General features: G+C 40.3%; 1 protein-coding gene across 5 annotated transcripts in view; it reads left to right on the top strand.

Moving 5' to 3' along the window:
- Positions 1 to 27,723, top strand: part of NELL1 (neural EGFL like 1) — a 630,714-nt gene that overhangs the window by 227,251 nt on the left and 375,740 nt on the right. For all 5 annotated transcript variants that reach the window (XM_089521361.1, XM_089521359.1, XM_089521360.1 and 2 more), the window contains exon 12: positions 5,591 to 5,719. In XM_089521361.1, coding sequence (XP_089377487.1) covers positions 5,591 to 5,719 — 129 coding nt within the window. The remainder of the gene's footprint in view (positions 1 to 5,590; positions 5,720 to 27,723) is intronic.

Below are 27,723 nucleotides of genomic sequence, written 5' to 3'. Positions count from 1 at the left end.
ACAGAATCTGAAATAGTTCTAACTAAAATCTATTGACAAATATGGAAACTAAAAGAGTGATCCACAGATTGGAAATGGTCAATATACATTCCAATCCCCAAGAAAGGGGACACAAAGTAACCACAGAACCATTGTATTAATTTCCCATGCAAAGTGATGCCCAGATTCTACAACAAAGGTTTTTACCACATGCAGAGTGAGAAATGCTAGATGTCCGGGAAAGGAAGATGCACTAGGCGTCATATTGTAAACATAGATTGGATAATGGTGCACACCAAAGAATTTAGGAAAAAAAGCAGCCTCTGCTTTATAGATTATACCAAAGCTTTTGATTGTGTAGATCATGAAAAACTATAGGTTGATTGTTTTGATAAATTACCTGTACTTAGGACAGGAGGCTAGTGTCATGAAATAGAATGGTCAGGCAAGGAGGTCAGGCAAGGCTACATTTTATCACCCTGTCTGTTTAAGCTGTATGCTGAATATACCATACATAAAGCAGGATTAGACTCAGAGGAAGGGGGCGTGAAAATTGGAGGAAGGAACATCAACAATTTAAAATATGGTGATGACAGCATACTACTAGCAGAAAAGAGCTGTTGGGATGATTACCGAAGAAAGTCAAGGAAGAAAGTGCAAAGGCAGGTTTACAGTTGAACATTAAGAAAACAAAATAATGACTACAGATGATTTACAAAACATTAAAGTAGATAGTAAAAACATTGAAATAGCTCAAGACTTTCCATACCTTGCAATGGTCATTAATCAGACTGCAGCAAGAAGTCAGAAGAAGGCTAGGACTTGGAAGGACCTGAGGGAACCAGAGATCCTCATGATATATCATTGAATACTAAAGCTAGAAGATCAAGCATGCTGTATCATCATCATCATCATCATCATCATCATCATCATCATCATCATCATCATCTTATATCCAACCTTTCTCCAAATACAATTTAAGAACAGTACAACACTATTAAAATATATAAATATAAAATTTTAAAAAACAATTACCCAATTTTAAGAGTTAATAAAGTTGTAAGTTAATATATAAATTGTTAAAAATGCAAACCATTAAAATTTATATAGCACAACATTAAAACCCCAGTCTTTATCAGCTTAAAAGGCCTGACTACACAAAAACGTCTTTACCTGACATTGGAAGGGCAGCAGGGATGAAGCCATCCTGGCCTCTCTAGGGAGGGAGTTCCAAAGCTTGGGAGCTGTCACTGAGAAAGCCCCCTCTCTTGTTCCCACCAAATGTGCCTGAGAGGGTGGTGGAATAGAGAAAAGGGCCTCTCCCAATGATCTTCATACTTTGGTGGGCTTGTACAGGTAGTGGTTTGAGTGTAAGGCTATGACTTAGAAGACCAGGGCTTGAATCCCACTTTAGTCATGTAAACCTACTGGGTGACCTCAAGCAAGTCACACACTCTCAGCCTCAAAAGATGGCAATTGCAAACTCCCTCTGAAGAAGCTTACCAAGAAAGCCCCATGATAGGTTCACTTTAGGGTTGCCATAAGTCAACCTTAAAGGCACACCACCACCACAACAACTGAAGTTAGGATTGTCTGTGTCATTGTATTTCTCATTTCTATGTATTATTGTGAAAGTTGGACAGCAAAGAAAGCTGATAGAGGAAAATCAACTCATTTGAAATGTGGGGCTGGAGAAGAATTTTATAGATACTGTTGACTGCTAAAAAGATAAATCAATGGATTCTAGAGCAAATCAAGCCTGAACTCTCCATAGAAGAAAGATGACTAAACTGAGACTGCCATACAATGGACATATCGTGAGAAAATATGACTCACTAGAAAATAATGCCTAAGTTAGAAGGCAGTAGGAAAAAAAGAGAAAGACAGTGTTCCATACCGCAGAGTCAATCAAGAAAGTCACAACTCTGACCCTGCTAGATCTGAGTAGAGTTGTTGGTCATTGGGTGATTTGTGGGAATCTCTCATTCATAGGGATGCCATAAGTTGAAGTTGACCTGACACAGTTAACAACACCATATGCCTAACAGCCTACCATCATACTTGTTTCACGAAATTAAAGCAGGTGGTAGGGAAAGAGTTTCCGACTTTACATAAAGGAGAAGGATGAAAGATATCCTTTCCATAAAGAAAAAGGATGAAAGATTTCCAAACACCCAAAATCATTTTAAAACTGTCTGTAATATCTGTCACAGATGGTTTTAAAATGATTTGGGGGTGTTATTTTCAAAATGACTTGCAGGTGACTAAAAGTGGAACACATGGCCCTGAATAACTTTTATTTCTTAGTGCATTTTGTTTTGATGCCGAGTCCCTTTCTTCTCCCTGTTATCTAAATAAGATTTTGATAAGCTATTGCCATTAATATGTTATTTGAGAAACCTGCATGCATCTATCAGTATTTCTTTTTGAGGTTTGCTTAGAGGAAATGGGAAGCAGATATGACAGCAAAAAAGCGGCTGTTGGCATATGATTGTAAGGTCAGTTAGTAACTTTGTAGGCTAAGTTCAGGCAAACAATTACCTCAGTTTACCAAACATGCATAGATTATTTGCTGCTCACATTTTAAAAAGGGATGAAGAAAGGAATAGAAGCATGGGCTTCCATTTTTGGAAGAGAAATAGTCTGTACAGTTTGAGAGAAATTTACAAAAGTAAAGGCTGTCTCAGATATTTTTGTGCCTGAGGTAGACCATTACATAACGAAAAGTAAATGCACTCTAAGGCTGTATCCACACTGCAGAACTAATCCAGTTTGATATCACTAACTGCCATGGCTCAGTGCTATGGAATTCTGGGAATTGTAATTTTGTGAGACATTCAGCCTCTTTCAGGAAGCTCTGTTGCCACAACAAACAATAGTGCTCAGAATTCCATAGCACTGAGCCATGGCAGTTAATGTGGTTTCAAACTGGATTATTTATTCAGTTTGGATGCAGCCAGAATTTTTCTGCCCAGGAAGAGCATTACATAAGGAAAAGTAAATGTAGTTGCAGATATTTTTCTGCCTCTGTTAGAATAATAAATGACCATCCCACCCCCATTCTGTCATTCTAATCAAGGTGTATCATACCCAAAGCCAATGACTGTGATATATAAGGTATAAAATCCCACACTTCTTCTCAGCCTGGCAGTTAAAACACAATAACAAAGTGAACAACCATTTGCTACACTTTCAAAACCCTCAAAAATCACTGGCTGAGACTTTACTCTACCTAATGGTAAGGGAAATTGCTTTTTCTGCCACAGAGGGTATGGATGCTGGAAACAGGAGATGGAAGTTGAAGAGTAGAAGATGGAAGCTGTTTTATTGCTCTGAATATATGTCACCAGATGTGGCTCAGAAATTGCCACTGAGACAGAAACCAACAGTTTGATTGTTGTCAGGGGACAATTCTTGAGAGACCTACATTGCTTACCTATTCATTTCAAATTAAGTCCACACACTTACCTTTGAGAAAGTGTTATTGAACTACATGAGACTGACTTTTCAGTAGATGTAGCATTACATTATAAAGGTTCTTAGTTAGGCTTTTCTTTTAAAGCTGTGAATGTTTTCAGGTTTGCTTACCTGAGGGAATGCCTCCTGTAAGCTTCTGATCCTCATAGATCTGTGAGGGAAGCCTATGTCAATCAATTTCTTTGGCTAGCAAGTACAAAGGAAAGAATAGCACCACAACATTGACCTTCTTTCCATGCAAGGCATGGTGTATTTTGCCTTTGGGCACAGTTAGGAAGAAAGCAAAAATTTACCTCCTTTGGCAAGTGGCAAGAGTGGCATAAATTTAGTTTTGAAACTACTGTCTGATTTTATGTCATATCTAGACTATATTCCAGTTTTTTAAATACAGTGGAGTCTTGGTATCCACTGAGGTTTTGTTCCAGGATTCCTGATGGATATCAAAATCTGTGGATGCTCAAGTCTCATTATATACAGTGAGGCAGTAAGTGTCCCTTATACAATCTAGACACAGATCCCAATCTGTGTATCCTCAAGTCACATTATATACAATAGTGTAGTAAGTATCCCTTATACAGTCGGCCCTTCTTATACACAGATTTTTTATACATGGATTCAAGCATTCACGGTTTGAAAATGTTCAAAAAAAGTATAAATTTCAAATATCAAACCTTGACTTTCCATTTTTTATAACGGACACCATTTTGCTATGTCATTATATTTAATGGGACTTGAGCATCCATGGATTTTGATATCCATGGGGGATCTTGGAACCAAACCCCAGCATATAACAAGGGTTCACTGTATAAAATGGCAACATCAAAGGGGTGGGTTTTGTTTTTTGGTTGTGTGTGTGATTGTGTCTGAAAGAGGGGGAGAAATACTTTCAAGCCATGGATAGTTGAATCTGTGGATACACAATCCATAGATATGGAGGACTAACTGTATGTTTATTGGAGTTCTTATGTGTGTTGGGTTGATTCTTGTGAATGGAAACCTCAAAACTGAATAAATAATAATTGTATGTTGGAATGAATAAATAATAATCATCTAAAGTGCTGTGGTATGTTATGACCCTGTTCTTTCAAAAGGTATAATTACTACTTGAGCAAACAGTAGAACTGAGAAAACATTGTATTAGTGGAAACAAAGGCCCTGTGCAGACGGGCCTTAAAGGCCTGGCTGGGGGCAGAGTTGGGGCATAGTGTCCATATGATGCATGCTCCAGCTCTGCCCTCAGGGTGGCATGATGCGCACCACACTGCATGGTTCGCGGTGTCATGCCACTCTTCTCATGCTGCATCTGCATGACGCAGTGCCAAAGGAATGCTGCAAAACCGTGGTGCTGCAGCTATCATGCCCTTTCATGGCACAAAAAGGAGCCACATTTTGCGGCTCCTTTTTATGCCCTGGAAAGGCCAAATCCATGTGGTTGCCACGGACCTAATCTGGCTGTAAAAGGGGCGACTGGAGGGTGCTCCTTTAGGGCTGTCTGCACAGCCCCATAGATAATATAGGACCATACATAAAAGAGCAGATGGGGTTTTAGTCTATTTTTAACTTGTGTATATTTTATGTGATTTTATATTATATTTTATATTGTATATATTTTATGTGATTTTATATACAGTGGAACCTCGGGATACGAAATACCCGGGTTACGAATTTTTCGGGACCCGAAAAAATCCAATTGGAAATAATTGTTCCGGGTTACGAACGTTTTTTCGGGTCCCGAAAAAACTTTTGGTGCTTTTTGCCGCGATTTTACACCAAATCGCGGCTTTTCCCCATTAGCGGCTATGGGGATTCGGCTTGCGAAAGCCGTTCGGGTTACGAAAGCGGCCGCGGAACGAATTATTTTCGTAACCCGAGGCTCCACTGTATAGATGTTTGAATTGTTTGAATTTTATAACAGTTTTAAAGATTTTACCTGTGAGCTGCCTTGGGTCCTTCTGGGGAGAAAGGCAGGATATAAATGAAATAAATAAATAATACTGTGTTAATGAGTTGGGTAAATAGCTCTTTCAGGAAAAAAATGTAGAAGTATAAAATGATATAACTACAAATTTAGGATTTCTTGGTCTGTACAGTTTCTTATTGATTTTATATCAATGCAATGTACTTCACATTTCAGGTCACAATTTTTGTGCACAAGGACACACATGTGGTGAAAATTCAGAGTGCAGAAATTGGAATACACGAGCAACTTGTGAATGCAAAAGTGGTTATGTCTCTGTCCAAGGAGATTCTGCCTATTGTGAAGGTAAATAATGTTTTCCACAATGTGACTGGACCATAATCTATTAACACAAATGAGAATATCTTCATTTGATTTTAGTTGTAGAAAGTTCAGATGACCTAGACAGATGGAAATTTCATTTGTGCAATTCCCAAGTGACTACCTTATTTCTTGGCATGATAAAATAAAATGTTATGCTTTTGGCTTTGATTGTGTATGTAATATAGATTTCAGTAATGCTGGTGCCTAGGCTGACAACAAGCATGATATGCTGGTATTTAATGATATTTGTGAACAGACACCAAAATGATAACTGTTGACAATTGTATCATTGATATTTATGACTGTAATTGACATCTCAGGAAATGTGAGGGTATACAAAAACTGGTGCTTTCTCAATAGCAACATGGTGGAAAACCTGTCTCAGGGGCTCATATGAATATTCACTGAAAAGCATTTCTGTGTTTATAATCCAACCCTGTTGGGTTTCATATTAATGGATTTAATCATCAATTTTAGCCTGATTGTCCAACTGGCTTTTTAAAAAAAGCTAGATACCTGTCATTCAGAAAGTGTGTGTGTGTGTGTGTGTGTGCGCGTGCGTGGTTGTATTAGGGCATGCATAGGTTTACTATGAATCACGTCCCCTAACTCTGAGATATAAAACTTGGTTTTATACTCAGTTTAACAATTTTATTTATTTTTAACTTCACTGTAATACTGCTAAGTACTTTAAATGGCTCTTTGGGTTGTGTTGTTGGTAAGAGGATGAAAAGCCCTCATATTCTTCCTAGTGAAGTTTTATCGTATGGATGTGTGTCTCTACCATGTTTTCCCGCTGCTTTTTCTATCTTTCTTTTTATTGAAAATGTATGTTGAGGAAAAGATGGAAATGCCTGTTGATTGTACTAAGAGCTTTCCTGGGTGACAGTATATTATGTTTACACAAGTTGAACACAGTTAGAATGACTTCATCATGTTTGTGACTTTGGTTTGGCTGAAGTGCCCAGGAAAGTAAAATTTTCCAGAGGGAATTTTTCTTTCATTGTGACTGGTAAAACAGAGAATTTCTGAATATCTTACCTTGCAAATTAAAAGCAACAATCAAGTTTCCTAAGTAGCTCTAAATGCTTTAGAGCTGTGACACATTCAAAAGCTTGCATTAATCACATAACTTGCCAAGTGTTTCTTGCTTTCCATTTTGGACAAAAAGAAGAATGAATAAAGAAGGGAGGAGACCTCAAAGAACAGTAGTTTTAAACCTTAACATGCTGTTCTTGGTGCACTGTTGAGGTCCAAGAACTACATTCTTTCTCGCTATTGATTGTTCCAGCCATTCTCTGGAAGTTCATGGGAAAGAAATATGAGTGAATGTTGTTTTCATAGCCCCTTGGGGAGTACACTGATACAAGCCATAGTAGTGCTGGAGTTTTTCGGTAGGTGAGGGACTTGCTCTCAAGTCCTCACATGGCCATGGTGTCTTGAGGGACAATATTGTGTGAAAGAACTGGCCCTCCTTACATGATGTGCAGAAAAACTATCCATTTCCAGACAAGGCAGTGCACAAAATGTGAATGTTATTAAGTTCTGGACCAGAGGGCTGGTACTTCCAGACACTCTGCTCTTACAGGGTGGCAAAATGGGGTGGAGCCCAAGAGAAAGGTTTATCCCCAAAAGGATATAAAGCCTTTGTTGACTTTTATATCTAGTAAAGCAGCTCATCTACTTGGAAGTATCCAGGATTCTTCAGCCTGATCTGTCTGACAGATTTGAGTATGGCTGACTCCTCCCTTCTGCTATGATAGTATCTTTCTCCATGGGGAGGGGCACGTGCTTGCTCTGTTCTTCTTGTTTAAATCTTGAGGTGGTGACCTTTTACATCCTTTATGAGGCACAAACAGGCTGTCTGATAACAGACCTGTCCATGTCTTATCAATGTGTATATGATAGGGAAATATGGGGTCTACTTTTTCTTCTGTTGCACTTGAAAAAAAGGTTTAAAAGGTCCCAGTTGAATATCTTATATGTGTTCTTTAGCACTATCTCTATAAAGCATGGTGCCTTCTAATGGTACACACATTATAATATGTGTTCTTATACGTGTTCTTTAGCACTTTCTCTATAAAGCATGGTGCCTTGTACACACATTAAGGTGATAAACTGACATAAAAGGAATTCATTTTGTCTTGCATAATTTTCTCTCTCTATTTATGGCACTAGTGGCTATTAGCACAGCAGCATGGGTATTTTACTTTTTTTAAAAAATGCTGCCTTCACAGTTAATCTTGAGCTCTGATTCCTCTATTGGCATCTGAGATGGAGAAGAAGCAACATACTTAACAAACTGTTAAAATATACAGCAGGGAAAGAAGACTAGAGTACAATTAGTAGAGAGACGTTTGTGGGTATTTGTTCTGCTTGGCTACTCTGAAGATATATTGTTTCCTTATACATATTATGAACTGAGTGGGTAATATTGTGCTAGTCTTGATGATCAGATTACTACAATCATAGAAGTTACAGTATTGCTGGCCTATTGCTTTCATCGACCCTTATGAGGGAATATTAGTCCTTCATATGATAGGACCCTGGCAGAGGAGAGTATATTAAGAAAGCTCTTTGTACTGCAGAGATTGTGAGCCTCAAATTGCTCTATAGATGCCCCTTACAAATCAATGGAAGATAATAAGGCTTTTTGGCAGCAAAAGTTCAGAATATCATCTATTCTATGTATTTCTTCTCTCCATCTACTCCCACTTTTTTAATTTAATGCAAGCATCTTCCCTTGAGCATGCAAAGTAAGGCTAGAGCAACATTTTGAAAACCTCTTTCCCTGGAGTTTCTTTAACCTGATGGCAACTTGTTTAATGTGTTTTTCCCACAGCAGCATTTTGGTTCAAAGTCAAATTGGCTGGAAAATATCATCTTGGATGGAAAGAGAGTGTTATAATTTTAACTATACAGATTAGCTGAAATTGTAACTAAATACTAAACCAGTGGGGGGGGGGGGGAGAAGAGACTTTTAAAAATATATTTTCTTCAGAAAATTATTTATTTAGTTGTGTGTGTGTGTGTGTGTGGGGGGGTGGAAATGGTCATAGGGATGATTCCGGTCAAATTACTAGGAAAATCCTATGGAGGCCAAATTGAATAGGATGCTATAGATCAATTGGATGTAAATTTGGTCTCTGTTCAGTGAAAATGGGCACTTTTCAATTTCTACAGCCATGAGATTTTAGTAGGATTCTGGTAGAGGTAAGCACCACTGCATGTGTATTAGATCCCTGCCTTTTCTAGAGTATTAAAAAAGCCAGAGGGAGGCTGGCTGAGTAAGTAGAGGGAGTGGTCAATGTCTTGATAAAACAATGCAGTGTTTCAACATACGGAAAGGAGGTAGTTATAAGACAATTGTTGAAAAAGCCCTCCCTGGATTCAACCATGTTGTGAAGTCAAAGGCTTTCACAGCTGGAATCCATACTATTTTGTGGGGTTTTCATGCTATATGGCTGTCTTCTGGAAGAGTTTATTCCTGACGTTTTGCCAGCCCAAAGGGATTTGTGAACCCCACTTCCTGGAAGGTGAAATAAATCACCTGGACTGCATGTTAATGGTTACTCCAGCTCAGACATCAGAAGGGTTGCTAGACTCAGAAAAAAACCCATAATAGTGAAGACAAACAACCACCCAAAGGGAAGGCATTTTTACCATACAGTGGGCCCTTGGTATACACGGGAGATCTGTTCTGGACCCCCCCACACACATACCAAAATCCGTGTGTGCTCAAGTCCCATTGTCCCCAATGATGGTGCGGGTGCACGCGCACCACCATTGGGGACAAAATCCCCTCTCCTCCCCTCCTCTTTCCCTCCATCCTTCCTTCCTCCCTCCCTCCCTCCCTCCCTGCTTACCTGCTCGTCACTGCCGCCGCCGCCTCAGCCTCTTCATCGCCACTGCTGCCGGAAAGGCCAGGTGGTGGTGTTGGAGGCCAAGAGGCCTCCAAGCCGGCCACCTGGCCCTTCTGTGGTGGGCTTGAGCACAGCCTCACAGCCTCACAGCCTCCTCCCCACCTCGACCTCCTTGCCACCGCCACCATCATGGAAAGGCCAGGTGGTGGTGTTAGAGGCCAAGATGCCTCTAGGCCACCACCCATCCCTTCTGTGGTGGCGGTGGTGCGGAAGCCATGACTGCGAGGAGGTCGGGAGGCCATGCTGGAGGCCAAGCCTAGTCCTCCTCACCACCACCGCCTCTGCCACTGCCACGGTAGAGCTGGGTGGTGGCCTGGAGGCCTCTTGGCCTCCAACGCCACCACCCGGCCTTTCCCGTGGCAGCTGCAATGAGAAGGCCTAGGTGGTGGCGGTGGTGATGAGGAGGTTCCGTGGTGGCAGCGGCAACCAAGAAGGTAAGCAGGGAGGGAAGGAAGGAGGGGAGGGAAAGAGGAGGGGAGGAGAGATGGGGAGGAGAGGGAATTTTGTCCCCAATGGCGGCGCACGGGCATGTGCGCTGTCATTGGGGACAATATGAGTTTGCCATCTGTGGATTTTCAAATCCGCACTTGGCAAATCCGTGTAAAAGAAGGTCCCACTGTACATGAAAGGGGTCACAGATAGAGTAGGGAAACTAATGAGGAAACATCATCTCCAGACAATCTACAAACTGACCAATAAAATCCAGCAAATGCTGCACTCAGTGAAGGACAGAGAGACCCTCTTATGGCCGCAGGAGTTTACCGCATAGCAGGCAGCTGCGAACAAGTCTGCATAGGGATGTCCAAACATGAATCAAGGAACCTGAGAGACACTGCAGATTGGGTCAGCCAGAAAAATCAGCAGTAGCAGAAAATGTTATAAACCATCCGAGGCATAAAATGCTATTTGAAAACTCTGAAATTCTGGACCATGCTAACAACTATCAGGTCAGAATGTACAGGGAAGCGATTGAAATCCACAAACACCTGGACAACTTCAACAGGAAAGAAGAAACCCTTAAAGTAAACTACCAGTCCTGAAAAACACTAAAGTTGAATGAACCTTTTCATGCAAATGAAAACCACTCAGGGTGAGGGGGATTTTTCAGCCGACAATGGATCATTAATTAAATGGACACCTTGAGGTCTTGCCATTCAGCAACAGAACAATACACAGATTAACATGTAAATCATTTCCTCTCAACACGCACACACACGCGCACACACACACTACTCATTCCCATGCCAGCCTTCTCTAAAGATGCCAGCCACAGATGTTGGAGAAACATCAGGTATAAACTCTTCCAGAACCTGGTCACATAGCCCAAAACCCCCACAAAAAACTATCAGACATGAAGTCGAAGGCTTTTATGGCCGGCATCCATAGTTTTTTGTGGGCTTTTCAGGCTATGTGGCCATGTTCTAGAAGAGTTACCTCCTGATGTTCGCTACAGATGCAGGCAAAACCTCAGGAAGAAACTCTTCTAGAACATGGCCACATAGCCTGAAAAACCCACAAAAAACTAACTATCAGACAGTTTCCAACATTCAAATTTTGGGCAAGGTACTAGAGTATGTGGTAGCTTCCCAGCTCTGGTGAGGGGAATTAGAGGAGATGGATTACCTAGACCAGGGGTAGGCAACCTACAGCCCGTGGGCCGAATCCGGTCCGGCGAGGCCTTGGGACCGGCCCCAGCCCGGTCCTGCTGGCGATTGGCGCTGGGGCCTTTGGCCTCTCTCGCAAGGGGGCAAGGGGGGGCAATTGTCTATAGAAGCCTCAGAAACATGCATTTATATTAACATTTTTTAAAAAATCAACAATTTTTTTCGCATGTCCTCCATTTTTATAAAAGTGTCCTCCATTCGAAAATTTTGTCCTACATTTGTCCTGGTTTATTTATTTAATTTTTTTTAAAAAATATTTAATTATTTATTTTTTGCCTTCGGCCCCCCCCCCCAGTTGTCTGAGGGACAGCAACCCGGCCCCCGGCTCAGAAAGGTTGCCTACCCCTGACCTAGACCCTTTGCAGCCTGGTTTTCAGACCTCACCATGGGAAAGAAATAACTTTGGTCACCTTGGTGGATGACTTAAGCTGGGAACTGGGTGTGGGAAAGTGTCCCTGTTGGTTCTGGTGGACATCTCTGTTTTCTGATGCTCTGGTGAATAGGGCTCAGAGTAATGGATTCCAACTACAGGAAAAGAGATTCCACCTCAACATTAGGAAGAACTTTCTGGCAGTAAGAGCTGTTCGACAGTGGAACGTGCTCCCTTGGTGTCCTGTGGTGGAGTCTGCTTCTTTGAAGGGTTTTAAATAGAGTCTGGATGGCCACCTGTCTGGAGTGCTGTGATTGTGAGTTCCTGCATGGCAGGGGGTTGGACTGGATGGCCTTTGTGGTATCTTCCAACTGTGATTCTATGATTCTCTGCAGCTTTCAATACCATTGACCAAGTTATCCTTCAGGACCACTTTGCTACATAGAACCTGTTGTTTTTAAAAAGAAATGTGAACAGGAGGCACGGTCTGAATCAGATTGCTATGTTCTCAGGCCAAGGCTTAGAAAATTACCTTTTTAAAAGTAAATAGTAATGCTTATAGTTCCTGGGAACTATAATTGGTTGTTCCTATACATAACAGTTTTTAGAAGTAACTCTTATTCAGGGGTAACTAGAATAGTTTTATTGAGTTATATTTTTAGAAGGGCATTGTAATGATATAAAACACCTTAATGTGTAAGGCAATGCCCCTTTAAATCTACAAGTAACTAAATCAATTACAGTTATGGTAGAAAGGCGACGTTATTTCTTGTTATTTTAATTATTCACACACACACACACACACACACACACACACACATCCTGACAAGTAACTTATTATTTGTAATTAGTTTCTTCCATGTTCTACCTCTGATGACTCCTTGTGCTATTTCACCACTATTTTCCAGTAAATGCACATGAATCATTATGTATCATTTTCTCATATGCATGGTTGTAGTGCATTCAGGAAGACTGTTCACTTTCACAGCAGACAGATGCAGGGAGGGAGGCAGAGAGCAGACTGAAATACATGGGGCATTGGGCATCACACATAAATTTTCTATTATCTCTCCTGCCATGCTATTGTTAAAAGTAGGATTAGATGCCATTTCACCAGGTGCTATAGGTCCTCATATAAATATGCTTAGAAATTTCCTTTCCACATGGAACAAAAAACATAGTACTCCCTTTATGACCATTTTTTTAGGGATTAATTTTATGACAATGTTATCTTAATAACTGCTGTATGTTGGCTTATATCATAGAATTTCACACAGGCATAATCAATGTCTTTGTAAACAAAAAATAAACATTTCTATAAGCGTTATAGAGGCAACTAAAGCCAGGGTATAAACCAAGGTGTGATAATTTCAGATTTCTATAAGTGTTATAGAGGCAACTAAAGCCAGGGTATAAATCAAGGTGTGATAATTTCAGATTTGTTCCACTTGCTTTAAAAGGATTGAAAAAGAAATTATATTTCTTATAGATTGTTTTTGAGATATGTGTTTTCATGGATTTTACAAGTTATCTGAGAGCAATGGCATCATGGTGCAGTAATAACCTACTATGTTCATTAAGTCTAAACTTGCACATTATGAATCTCCTTTCCCTTATAATTTTAACAAAGAGTATCTCTAAAAAGAGATACTTGGCCTCCTGGTTTCAAGATATTGTTAGTACTGAAACTGAGGGCTTGTCTACACCGGTGAAAAATGTTTCACTCACCCTGAAGCCAATGCTGGCAGTTGTTACAAAGTATGACTGCTTCTAGAAAGGATCTGTGTATTTTTGCCCTTATCCTGACTTTACGCCTATGATCTTGGGTTCATTGCACATATCAGATTTGGCCCAGTCCAGTTGTCCACATGCCAAAAGCCACACCATTCCCCTTTCTCTGCTCAGGAGCCACCACTACTGCTTCCTTTGGAACAGGAGCTCCATGTAATGGCTGGCTGGCATGCTGTTGCTTCTGCTAAATTCAGAATGGGATGCTCATAAGATTAATTGGGGGGGGGGGGGATAGAACAACCCCCTACTTGTTGATCCCATGGTGGGGTGTACCAGTCTGACCTCAGCAGAAACAACAGGAATGGGCAGTCTCTCACATGGAGGTGCTTGGATGGTGACACTGTACTGGCAGTGACAGTGAGCGCCACCAAGGGGGACTGGCCAGCAGGGCCAATGCGGTGTTGGCCCAGCTGGCCCATGTGCACAACGATATGGTGTCACACTAGATTTGGCCAAGTCCTCACCCTGAATGCACATTCAATAGAGTGTGGCTTTTACCTTTCCACTCAGCTCCTAACAGGCTCTACAGCACAGAGAAAGAACAGAACAAAGCAAACAACTATAATGTGTATCACCAAAGTCACTGTTTTCCAGGTGTAAGCACAGTTTTAAAGCCATGTGTAGTAATGTCCTTTCTCTTTTGCTGTAAAAGGAACACATTGTATGTTACATGCAGATGGATTTCCTTCTGTGTTTTTGTAAGCTTCCTTTAACTGAAATCAGCCCGGGAGACTATGCTAGGGAACACTTTTTACTTTGTTCCCAGGTGCTGTTTGTCTTGCAGGTAAAAATATGTATTATATTTCCCAGGCCAAATGTTGGCAATTGGTGGAAGGAAGGGAAGGGACTTTGCACCTGTATGGGAAATGGTTAGGCAGCAGAAATGATTGGGCAATAGGAAGGGGAGTATTTACGCCAGGGAAAATTATGGGGAAAGTGTTAGAGATCCCTTCTACAGTATCTTCATTTCAAGTAAACTGGCATATCTCTATAGCTGCATTACACTTTGCACTGATGATTTTCAGAGTTGCAATATCTAGTCATAGATCTGCTTATTGTGTAGTTTAATATTGCAAGCTTCTGATTTCTACAACTTTATGCATACAAACAAAGGTGGCAAATTTTTATTTCCCTTGAGTTCACAGTACAAGCTTTCTGAAATACGGCTTTTGATAGTTGCCTGTTCTCAGAACATGCATTTTGGTAGATTTCCCTTCTCAAGCTATGGAAAATGCATGCTATAATCTTTCCAGACACTGCTGTTTCTGTTTCATGAACAGTGGGCATCTGCTCTCCTTGACACAAGTTACTACTGCTGCTGTTGTTTTACAGATCTGTGTACAAATGGTGTGGTTGCCTCTGATACACACCCCTTCCTTCAAGGATCAAAGAGTTTCAGACTGCACCACAGGTACCTTTGAAAGTACCAGCAGTTCAGGTGGATTTTTGTTCTGTCCATTCCCTCTAATTATGTATTTCCCCTTTGCAGTAGCTGCTGGATGTTGCAGCCATGTCTTCTGAGCCAATTGATTTGAAACTACTGTCTATTTTGCTACATAGTTTGTTTGTCTTAATTCTCTCTTTTCACTTCTAAGGGACTCATTCCCTGTTTCTATTCAGCTGTCTGTTTCCATCTCAGTATGCACAATGAAACACCTGTAGTATTCAGACATGCTGATCATAAAGTAAACATGAACAAAGCTAGCCTTACATATGTAATTCTTCAGAATTGTGCAGAATTTTCCCACCAAAGGTGCAGAAATCAATACTGGGAGAGATCAGGGAGAAGAAGAAAGAAGTGGCTTAAAATACACCCCACTCTTCTACTTTTTCATTCATGTTATTTTGGCTGTTCTTCCTGGGACTGTAAATCAGGAAAATGTGTATGTATGTGATACTTTATCTGCAGATTACCATCACCTATGTATCATAGGAACAACATTCCAACTACGCATCCTGTGAGAATAATTCTTCCTTTTTAAAAAAAATTATCTTTCATTTTGTTCATTTGTAAATGTTTTTGAATATAATTTGCTACAGAAAGCCAAGGAAAGTATGGAGGCCTACTCCCTCCTCTTCTTAAGACTTTTAACCTTAATGGTTTAGAGCAGCATTTCCTAACCTGTGCTCTGAGGAGTTCTTATGGAACTGCATACACTTCCCAGGTGCTCCGCAGCTGCTTCAGGAAAATGAAAGAAGTAAAAATTAAATGAAATTAAAGAATAAGAAACAAAAAAGTAGCACTACTCCTAAACACTATTAACTTGTAAGACATAGGGTAGGCCTCTTAGGGGCTCTGCCATAGAAATCGGTTCTAAAAAGGGCTCTACCAGTCAAAAATGTTGGGAACTCCTGCTTTAGAGACTTTGGGCTAAAACTAATGGCTATAGCATTAGTCCTTCCTAGAATACACCCATTAAAATCAGTTGGGTTAGTTGTAATATATACACCTTGAATCTCATTTCTGGAGAAAGGTGGGATATAAACCTAATAAATAACTTCCATTCATTTCAGATGTATACTCAAAGGAGGGCTAATGTTGGATTTAGCCTTCATACACACTCCCTCCCAGTATCTAATTTCCTTTCAGTAGGCTTTTACAGTTTTGTAGTTATTGATGGAGTACTGAGTGCCTAGCTTAATATATCCAAGAATGTTGTTGTTTTTTGTTGTGTGCCTTCAAGTTGTTTTCAACTTATGGCGACCCTAAGGGGCTTTTCTGGGCAAGATTTGTTCAGAGGAGGTTTGCCATTGCTTCTTCCTGAGGCTGAAAGCATGTGACTTGCCCAAGATAACCCAGGGAATCAAATCCTGGTCTCCAGAGTCATAGTCCAACGTTCAAACCACTATGGCATGCTGTTCCTATGAATGTTAGCTCTGTAGTATTCATATTTTCATTCCCATTCCAGCTTTTCTCTGCCTTAATATAAAAGAAAGAAAAGAAGAAAATAAAAGTAGGTGTCAAAGAGACTTTTTTGTGTGATTGACCTTTAGTTCCTAATAAGGAGGCTGCTTTCTGGTTCGTATCTGAAGAGAGTGCTACTTGGCTGAAATGGCTTTTTGCTTCTTTTATCCACATTTGATAGAGAAGAAGACACAGGACTTAAATTGGTGGATTAATTTGAAACCACTTAGTTGTACTTGGTTTCTGGATGACTGGATCAGAGTCTTTGTCTTGAAAGGTCAATTAGTTATCCAATATTCTCTGTTGTTGTGGAAAAGGGAAAAACAACATTTACAGTTTATTTATTCCTTTTGTTTACTTTTCTTTAAATAAAGTGCTGGAGTATGGCTATAACAATGTATTCAATAGCTCATCACTTGATAAGAAGATCTTGGACAGAAATGTCTAATTATCATTTAGTAAAATACTTTAGCATTAAGTAATGCAAAATTAATGGTGTTCTGTACTATTTGTATTCTAAATAGTAATGTTCCATTCTGCTTAGTTGCACGTTTAATTGATAATATGTTTAATGATGTTCTTGGCTGGGAACTGATTGTAGAAAAAAAGCATGGCATTAACTGTGAACTCTTCACCTCTGGATTAATCTTTTCAACTGAAAAATGTTTTCCTCTGGTTGTAGGTCAAAATGAGCATGTTAAAAGATTCTTTAGCTTTCAGCCAGGTTTACAGCTCACAGTCAAATCTTACTTGTCTCTTTTTGTTGGCACTTGGTACAAATTGACAGGCAACTTATCAAAAGACCTGTGGAAGTCTTGTATGCGACATCACACTCCTTTTCACACCAATGATGTTGTCTAATCCTATCAGTTTTGAAATGGTCTTTAATATAAAATGGCATAATTATTTTATTATTTTCTTTACTCTCCATTTTCTTCCTCCTGCTCCTTTTTGTTCAAGGGACTGCTAGCTTTAAATTGTGTGAAATGATTGACTCATCCAGCCAAGTACAGTTCTCCCTCCATTTTCGCGGACTTGGGATATGCACCCCTTGATTATCTGTGAGGAGTGAACAGAGGAAGTTAAAATGGGGCACCCCCATGGGGGCATGCCTCTATTCAAGCCAATAGGGCTTGAATATGCGTGGCTTTCCATTTTCATGGTGGTGGTGGTGGTGGTGGGATCTGGAAAGGATCCCCCGTGAAAATCGAAGGAGGACTATATTATCTATTTTAACATTATCCAGATTCTTAAACAGAGAATTTACAAACCTGTTATCTGAGATACTTTGATCCTTTGATGGTGATACAAAGCAACTGATGTACCACTAAGCTACAAGCCTTCTTGTAGATGCTGTAGTCTAAAAGCATTAACCATCACATAAGCTCTGTTGGTGACCAGAGTATGTGGTTTTCCCCATACTAACAAATTCTAGCCACCATGGTTGGTCAGAAAGCACTAGCAATGCAATATCTCTAGGGCAGCAATGTCCAGACTCTCGTCCTCCAGGTGTTTTGGACTTCAGCTCCCAGAAGCCTCAGCCACCTTGGCCAATGGTCTGGTATGCTGGAAGCTGAAATCCAAAACACCTGGAAGACCAGAGTTTGGGTATCACTGCTCTAGGGAATACTTGGCTTAGCAGTAATACATGTGAAAAAAGATTTTGGGATCACTGTTAATCATAAATTGAACATGATGCAGCTGTGTGATTCTGCAGCAAAGAAGGCAAATGCTATTTTAGCCTGCAGTAATAGAAACATAGGGATTCGACAGACAGGTGGTGAAATGCCGCCCCTATTTGGCTCAGATCATTGCCGCAGTAACCAAACGGCACAGCAACGATCCACTCCCTCTCAGGAGCAAAAAGAAGCTGCTGAAAGCAGCTTCCTGGAAGGGGTGCAATTGACGCATTTGCACACTGTGACTGTGCCCCTTATGGCCAGTGCCGTTTGAGTTCCGTGCCATGCTCACATAATCATGGCACCCTCGTGCCAGTGGACTAGGACTTCTGGGCATGTAAATGCCCAGTCCCATCTAGCACTACTTCGCCATCAGGATAGCGCAAATCGCCTGTCTGTACTGACCCATAGTTTCCAAGTAATAAGGAAGTAATAGTCCCATTATATTTTGCACTAGTCAAGCTTCTTCTGGATTATTGCATTCACTTCTGGGTACTTTATTTTAACAAAGATATAGAGAAGCTGAAGTAGGTTCAGAAAAGGGCAACAAGGATGGTAAGAGATATGGAGAACAAAACATATGTTAAGACTGAGGGATCTGGGCCTGGTGAAAAGAAAATTGGGGAACAGAAATTGTACCCTTTAAATGTCTAAAGAGGTGTCACAAAGAGGAGAATACATATTTGTTCTGTATTGCCTCAGAGGATAAGACCAAGTCTAATGGTTTTACATGGAATTGCATTTTGGTTGAACATTGGAAGAAACTTCTTGACAGCAAGAGCAATTCATCAATGGAATCAGTTCTCTGGATGTCATGAAAAAGAGACTGACAGATACCTGTTGAGATTACTTCAGCTGGAAGTCCTTCACTAAACAGGGGGTTGGACTTGATCACCCATGAAGTCCCTTCCACCTCTATTCTGAGCTGTGTTGTGAAAATGGGAGACATTTTGCAGAATAGATTTTCCTGTTCCTCTTCACTGCAGTCACCTTGTGCACCTTAGAAAGCCTCTCTAGAGCACTGTGAGATGTATCTTTCCACCCTGCAGTTGGAGAGGAGAATTGCTGAAAATCAGGAAAAGGGAGTGTGGGCGGGGCCGGGGTCCCATAGTTGGCAATACCCTCTGGGGATCCATGGCAGCAGAGAACCGACCTTCCCAATAAGTCACCAGTCAGTCTAGAGGAACAGGCAACGAATGTTCAACTTTATTTCCAACAACTATGAAAGTCTCCACCTTCTAACGAGTTCCCCCTTTTACACCCCAGTTACTTCACTAGGGTGTGAGGCAGCTGTTAACCGCACAGCTCTCTCTCCCTCCACTGGGCTCTTCGTACGCTCACTCTCTTCCGGGTCCTCCGGAGCGGGCCGGGCGGTATGCTAGCCCGGCTGGTGGCTGTTCCTCCCCCCGGTCCTCGAGCTTGAGTTGCAGTCACCCCTGGGTTGCTCCAACTCCTCCACTCCCACCAAGTGGGTTCTAATCCCCCTACGGTACCCTCGCCACGCCCGGCGTCAGGGTTAAAAGGCTCACCCTTCTCTGTTCCCTGGTGTCTTGGGCTGACCGGCACGGACATGTGACAGGGTCCGGCCCTTATCCTCCCACTCCTTGTTGGAGAGTTAAGGTTGGCGCTCGGCGCCTCCGGCAGTGGGCCCCTGCTTCCCTCTCTCCGTCCCCTGATGCCTCCTCGAGCCCCTCTTCTGCATGCCCCACTCCTCCCCTCTTCTTTCTCCCTTGGCCCTATATCGGCTTCCTCCTGAGGCCCCTCCTCCAGCCGCCTTCCTGGCGCCAGCTGCAACTCTTTCCTCCCTGGGCTCAGCTGAGGCTCCATCCATCCTGCCTCTTCCCCTGGGTCCTTTCTTCCCCCTCTTTCCTCCTCCTCTGCCCATCCAACCCTCCCCTGCTCTCCCTCTTCACAGGGAGTTTTTATAGTTTGTCTAAGGGTTTGTTGCACAGACCAAAAAGTTCATGTTCCCTTAGCCTCATGTTGTCCTGTTTAGATGACAGAGGCCAAAATCCTGGGGCCAGGACTGGGCCTGATCCTGGAAGTGTGGAAATTCATATGGTGGATCCAGCCCATGCCAGGTTTTCGCATGACATGGATGCTGTTTTATTTTTGTTTTAAAGAGTTTTAAACTTTAAATTTTAATAATGTAATGTTTTTAATTGTTTTAATTGTTTAATTATTTTAAAAACTTGTATTTTGCATGTTTTATAGTGTTTTAACCTGGACTGTTTTATATTTGTTAGCTTCCTTGAGTTCCTGTACTGGGAGGAAGGTGGGATGTAAATAAACACCATAATCATCATCATCTTATATTCCAGGTCAATTTGGCCCCTGTTTTCTTGGAAACTCTGTGGTAAACCCTGGCTTTTTAAAACAGCTCCCTGCACTCCTTACCTTACAGTGCTGTCACTCCTACTATGAAGCCATGTTTGATGTGGTAACAAGATGCATGACCATGTGGGTATGATCCATGAGGATCGACACAGCAATGGAGGGCTTCACAGTAGGAATGATGGTGTGGCAAGGTAAGGAATGCACACTAGTAGTGGTTACCAGGGTGGTGTGGGGATGGGTGTGTAAACACCCACCTGTTCCCATGCCAACCCAGGGGCTTAGCCCATGCTATTCTGGCCTGTCTGTTCAGCCCCTTTGTTTCCTGACTTTGGTAATTTCTCGTGTGCTGTAGCTTTATAATATAACATTCTGTAGGTCCCCAATCCTTTGGAGAGCCTTCAGGTGCTACAGTAGGGCAGAAGGGGACATTTATTGCATAATCTTATCTTCTGCTTTTGTACATTTAGGCTTCACCTATACACTATAATGATTGAATGGTTGAATAACCACAGATCAGTACTGCTTGTGGCTACTTGACATGCCTCCTTCGCTGACAGTGAGTCTAGTATAAAGATAAATTTTAGATCGAATTTTAGTAGGTGCTTCTTTTCTAAAAACCATCTAGTGTGAACAATACTCAAAACATTTGAGAAATTATGAGTCAGAAAATTAGGAATGCTGTTTTAGTTGCTGCATGTATGTATCTCTTTCTATATCCTTTCCTATAATTAGACAGTGTATAAAGATTTACAAAAGTTAGAAATGTGAGGCTAAAATGTATGATACAAACTGGAAGATACTAAATATTAATAATATATTAATACTGTTGTTGAGATATATGTAAAACTACCAAAGAAAAATGATCCAACCAAGAAAATAGTTAATGCACACGACTTAATAAAATAAACATGAATTATAATATTTGTTAGGAAATTTATCAGTGTGATTATAACAAAATTATAAACCAGTTTATAGTGGTTACAGGAAGTGTTACAAAATGTATCCTATAAAAACTGAAGCAGAATATCAAGCAGTTCTATCTAAACATTAAGACACATGATAGGAATGTAAGATTAAATACTGAAAGGTACTAACAAAATGAGAAAGGAAGGAAGAATCAGACATGGCTGATTACTGATACATTCATATCATATTAAATGAGTTATAGAAATGAAATATGTAGATTATTTATGGTCCTCGTAAAATCTATATAATGAAGTCATTCATTGCAAAAAAATAAAAATAAAAAAGCTTTTTCCCTTCATGCCATTGAATGTACTTTGAACAATTCTTCTATGTGCCATAATTTGTTCAGGAGCATTGCCCTTCTACCAATACTTTCAGCAAGGATTTTTGCTATAGATAATAAATTTCAAAATAGTTTATACTGGTGGTGGGCAAAGTGCAGTCCATGGGCTTTATGTGACCCCTGGCGGCTTTGTTCCAGCCCATCAGTTAATGAAGGATAGTCCAATTGCTGTTCCTATAACTACTTCCAATTGCTAAAGTATTATTTTGGTTGAGTAAACTTACAGCTGTTAGCTTTTAGAATTGACTGACCCCTAAGATGGTTATTTTTACTAAAACTAAATGTGAATTCTTCCTACTTTCCAAGCCTCCATGGGTCCCATCCTGGAAGGAATAATAATAATAATATTTATTTATATTCCTCTTAGGTAGGGCTGCCATAATTGTCCACTTTTACCAGGGACAAAATGTAGGACAAATTCAAGACCAAACTGTAGGGCAACTGCAGGACAAAACTCAGCTCAAAATGTAGGACATTTAAGGTCCACCATTTTTCTTCAATGTCCTACATTTTGGGCTGAGTTTTGTCCTGCAGTTGTCCTACAGTTTGGTCTTGAATTTGTTCCACATTTTGTCCCTGGTAAAAGTGGACAATTATGGCAACCCTACTAGGGAATCTGAGCAGATTATGGCAGTAAAATATGGTACAATTAAAAGAGATAGATTAAAAATTCCAAAAAACCCCACCCTCCCCCATACATAAAAACATAATCAAGTCCTAAAAAGAGATTAAACTGAAAAAAGAGTTAAAAAATAATATGCAATACGCTAAAATGAGATAAAAATTTCAAGCAGAGTCCAGGTTGGGTACATAAAGATATGAGATGGAAGATGAAAGGGGGAAGGGGAGTGGGAAGGCAGGTTAGCAAGGGTGTTCTAGTCTGGAAAGGCCTGCCGGAAGGTGGGGCATAGATTTAGTCCATCCAATCATCTATATACCCACTAGACAAATATATAAATTCTAGTGATACAGTATAATCTTGTCAATTGATACCTTTTCCAAATATCTATTAAATATAAATTAGACTTACCTTTTCAGTCCATGGATATTGTTCTCTAAAAAAAATTATAGTTGCCTACAGACTTGTATAGGGCGCAAAGGAAACAGCATCGTTTTTAATCTACTGATTTTTTTCCTTCTGGGAGTATTTAGACTTATAAACATCTTACATCTGCAAAGACAAAAAAGTACTCTACAGATAATTAAGTAATTATAATTCAGTTTGCTGAATATAATCGGAACATTTTTGCAAGTCCCATCTAGTTTAAATCCATTGAATCTGTGCCATTTACATCAATATTGGCTCACCATTCAAAAATTGACTCAATGTGTTTATTCTGCTTGGGACTTGCAATGGATTTAGGCTGTGTGATATTATCCTAGTGAAATATCTACACTGTCCTTGAGACCATCACTATTGTCTAATTAACACTCCAGAAACAATTTTAAAAAGCTGTTAAGATGGATCTCTTCTGGCAGGTCTTTCCTGAATAGTTACCGGCCACCAATAAAGTTGAACCTGTTATATCTATGATTTTTGCCACAGCCACTGCCTATCCTGTTTACTTGTTGTTATTTTAAAGTATGCTTTTAAATTATGAATTGTTTAATTGCATTTTAGGGGTGGGGGTAGGATATTGGGGTCAGGGATTGTATGTTGTAACATGTAAGCCACCCCGGTTGTGCTACACAGAGAGGCGGGTATATTATTATTATTATTATTATTATTATTAATTCAGTTTGACACCCCTTTAACTGTGGAATCCAGAAATTTGTAGTTTGTTATGGCAGCAGAGCTCTCTCTGACTGCAAATGTTACACCAATATTTGTGGCAGCAGTTTGTGATTGTGGCAAACAAACACACACTAAGTACCATTTTGGAATGCTCCATTAAAGGCATATTATATTCAAAACATGGCTCAAAACAGACGGGCAAAAATTGCTGCCTTTGGGCCGATCCAGGGATGTGTCATGCAGATAATGCCAAACCTGGCTGCAAAAGGGGTGGAAAATAAATGCTTCTTGCTGGCCATCCATTCCTGACCATGGCAGTGGCTGGCCTTGGTGCCATCTGGTTGCTGCTGCCCCATGCCACTCAGAGCTTGATTAGGGCTGGAGCAGCTAGAGGTCACTCCAATCCACCAGTCTGTTTGACCCCAGAGTTAGCAATCAGGTAAATGTGCCCTACTTAGCACTGCTTAAATGTCAACTGATATTCTGTCTTCAGTAAAAAGGGTGCAAGTGAGTGTAAAACGGTCATATCATAGTACTGTATAAGGACAAAAAGTATTTGGAAGGTAAGGTATTAGAAGATGAAATAAAAAAAACATTTCATTTCCTTAACCAAAAAAATTTGAATGAAAATAAAGATTAAAATAAAGATTATGGGAGGAGTGAGCTCATATTAATAGTGAGCCAAAACATACTGCAAAAATTATCCAGTTTAAGACTGCTTTAATGGTCCTGGCCCAGTGCTAGGGAATCCTGGGATTTGTAGTTTATTGTGGCACCAGAGTTCTCTGACAGAGAAGGCTAAATATCTCACAAAACTACAGTTTTCAGAATTCCCTAGTATTGAGCCAGGACATTTAAAGCAGTTTCAAAAGACATTATTTCTGCAGTCTGTTTTGCCTCTCGTACTAATGGCAGATGCTCATGTTGCAGTATGATTTCTTTTAGTTCTTTTTGTTGTTGTTGTTTCATACCAGCAAATTAAATTATTTTGGAAGTCTCTTATAAGACTTTAATCCTTTTCTCACTCTTTTCAGAATAATTCTTTGCAGGATCATTTCATTCAGTGATATATTACAATATAGGAACATCAGTGTTAAAACTACATGATGGAGCAAATCTGAGTTTGTTTTTGTATTTAAAAGACTAGATCCCTATAAAACCAGCATACATTTTTAAAATGCATTCATAACCCTCAATTTTTTAGGCTTGTGTCATCAGCAAGTTGAGGAAAATGTTTTTAATTGTCATGAAAGAAAGAAAATTCAGACTCTACACAAATTTAAATTTAAACACACAGAAATGTTTATGCTACAGAGAATGTACAGATACAAATTTAATCCTTTGGATTTTAAAATATATTTTCTATCCTTAAATGAGATAGTTGCTTCAAATTTTCATTTGGAAAATCTGAAATAATATTGGTTTAAGGAGGGACATTTAAAATTATATGCCTTTTTCTCTTTCAGAATGCACAGCCAGTATACTTAGAGCCTAAAACATACTGTCTTAACTAGGAAGGAAGAAAATTGGTACAGAAGAGATACTGTATGTTCTAATTACTGAGGCAATAATACAATCAATGGGGAACTAAATCAAATACAGCTTAGAAAACTATTAAAATGTCTACTTACATTTCTGTTTAAAAAGTGGTTCAGTAATTACATTTCAATTGGAAATGTTGAAACAGACACCAGTGCAAAAATTGTTTCTGTTACCAAGCAGTTCAAAAATGAGAGCAAAATGGTCTGCTTTTAAAATTAAATTATGAGAGAGTTATGTGTATTCTCTTATAATTTAGGAAGAGCAAAGCCACAGATACTGGGATGGAAGCTCAGAAATCCATGGCCTAACCTTAAATAGGAACACTTCCAGGTGGACAGAGATAGCAAGGCTATACAAAAATCAGTTCTCTTGCTTGCCTAAACTTCTTTCTCCTTCCTTTTTTGATACAATAGTTTCATTGTTACCCAGGCAGTATTATAGTTCCAGCTTTAAAAATGAAAGTTGTGTGGCACTACTTAAAACTTTCTCTGCATCAGTGATGTATGACTGTACTCTTGGTCGGTCTCCCTTGTGGAGTCTTTTGAATCAATTTTTAATGATCGTCCTTCTGTTTGTCTGCTCTTTCTTTCTTTCTTTCTTTCTTAAAGTACTTAACAAGAGAAATTGATATTTCTGGCACCTAATTTACAATTTATTACATAGTAAACCACTCCAAGAGGTATCACCTCCAACACAATGGTTCTCGGGGCCCATTGGCCAAGCGAGAAGGCTTTGCTGGCCTCTCATTGGAGAGACAGTATATTTAAACAAAAATGGTGCACTATGCGCAGCTGTTGGACAGGGAGAGGGTGGGGTTAAGCCTATTTAAGGCTTGCCCACCCTTGACTCCCTGTCAGTTTGAAAGATCTGGCCCACCCTCCCACCTCGATGACAGTGTAAGATTCATTCTGGTTGCTTTGTGGCCGGGTAGGAATTTTTGCCCTTGTTTTCCCAAGGGTTTTTTGCCTAACCTACACTGTTGGATGGGGAATTGGACGATTGGCTTAAGGTGTGGCCATAAATAGGCCTCAGGCATAGGCGGGGGGAGATAGTGGGTTCGGTGAGCACCTCGGCACCCTCCTAAAGGGTGAAGGTGGGTCTCTGGAACGGAGGTTTACGTCTTCAGAGTAAACACGAAGAGAAAGAGACTTGCCTTGGGGCTGGCTTGAGATTCAAACCCTCACTTAAGTCTTGAGAGTTAAGTGGGGAAGTCTTGGGTTGGCCTTCCAGATGAGGGCCAGCCAGGGGCAACCCAAATTATGGATTGCCCTTGGGGCTCAGGTGTTTTCACCCTTTTTGGAAGCTGGGGATTTGGTCTTGGAGCAGACCATCCGCCAGCTGTTCCTACATAAGGTTCTCCCCCCGGGCTTGCAGTTCTCAAGAAATAAAGTTAAATAGGTTGAATTTTAATAAAGTTGCCCATTTTATAACCCAGTTCTCTGTGTCTGGTCTCTTTATTTAATGAGTTGGTCAGCAATGTGTTTTATGAAACTAGCATGGTATAATGGTTGGAGCATTGGACTACAACACTGGAGACCAGGATTTGATTCCTCACTCTGCCATGGAAACCCACTGGGTGACCTTGGGTGAGTCACACACTCTCAGCCCCCAAAACCCAGTGATAGGTTTACCTTAGGGTTGACATAAGTTAGAAATGATTTGAAGGCACACAACAACAACAATAATGACAACATCTGACATGTGGTGTCAGTGTCTCCTCCTCTCCCCCATCCTATTCACTATTTCCAATCACCCTGATTCTGATTCCCTTTATTTTTTTTCTTTTCTTTTAAAAAACACTATCTATCTATCTATCTATCTATCTATCTATCTATCTATCTCCCCACTTCCAAAAGGCATGCTGAGGCATGGAGCAGGCTAAGAGTATGTGTGGAAAAGAGCATGATGGCAGAAGCAGCTCCAGTTGTGCAATTGCTAAGATGTGTGATAATAGCTGCTTTTAAATTGACATGTTTCCATTTTTATTAACTAGGATGATTGCAACAAACCAGGATTTGTGTGGTAATGTCCAGAGTCAGTTTGAACAACAATTACAACGGGTGCTCAAAGCAATTTTACACAGATAAAAATAATTAAAACATCAGGTTCACACATAAAAATATTCAAAAATACACTGACATAGTTTCTTAAAATAGTTTAAAAACCACAGAAGGTTAAAACAGCTGTCACACTCATACAAAAGAGGCTATACAAAATAATAGCAGGAACAACAAGTTTTTATTGCTTGTTGTTTCTGCCTTGCAGAATACACAGATTGTTTGGCCCTCCACATCTTGTTGGATTGCAACTTCCAGTAGCCCTAGACAGTTTAGATGGTAGTTAGGAATGCTGGGAAATGTAGTTCAAGAAGGCCACACTTTGCTTGCTTCTAAAATAAAGTCGTTCAAATTAAGGTGAAGTTGAAAGCTTTCATGGCCAGCATCTATAAATTTTTTAGTTTTTCAGGCTATGAGGCCGTGTTCTGGAAGAGTTTATTCCTGACATTTTGCCAGCATCAGAGAATGCTGGCATGGAAGTCAGTGGGGTATATATATTGTGTGATCCTTGGTTGAGAGGAAGTGATTTACATGTTAATCTGTGGGTTGGTCTGTTGGACCATGGACCATGTCAACAACTATCAGGTCAGAATGCACAGGGAAGCCCTTGAAATCCACAAACACCTGAACAACTTCAACGGAAAAGAAGAAACCCTTGAAAGCAAACAGACTTT

The sequence above is a fragment of the Sceloporus occidentalis genome, unplaced genomic scaffold, assembly GCF_023333645.1.
Source record: "Sceloporus occidentalis isolate IW3139 unplaced genomic scaffold, rSceOcc1.0.p SCAF_4, whole genome shotgun sequence".
NCBI classification, from domain to species: Eukaryota; Metazoa; Chordata; class Lepidosauria; order Squamata; family Phrynosomatidae; genus Sceloporus; species Sceloporus occidentalis.
This window is presented reverse-complemented; position numbering and strand designations above follow the sequence as displayed.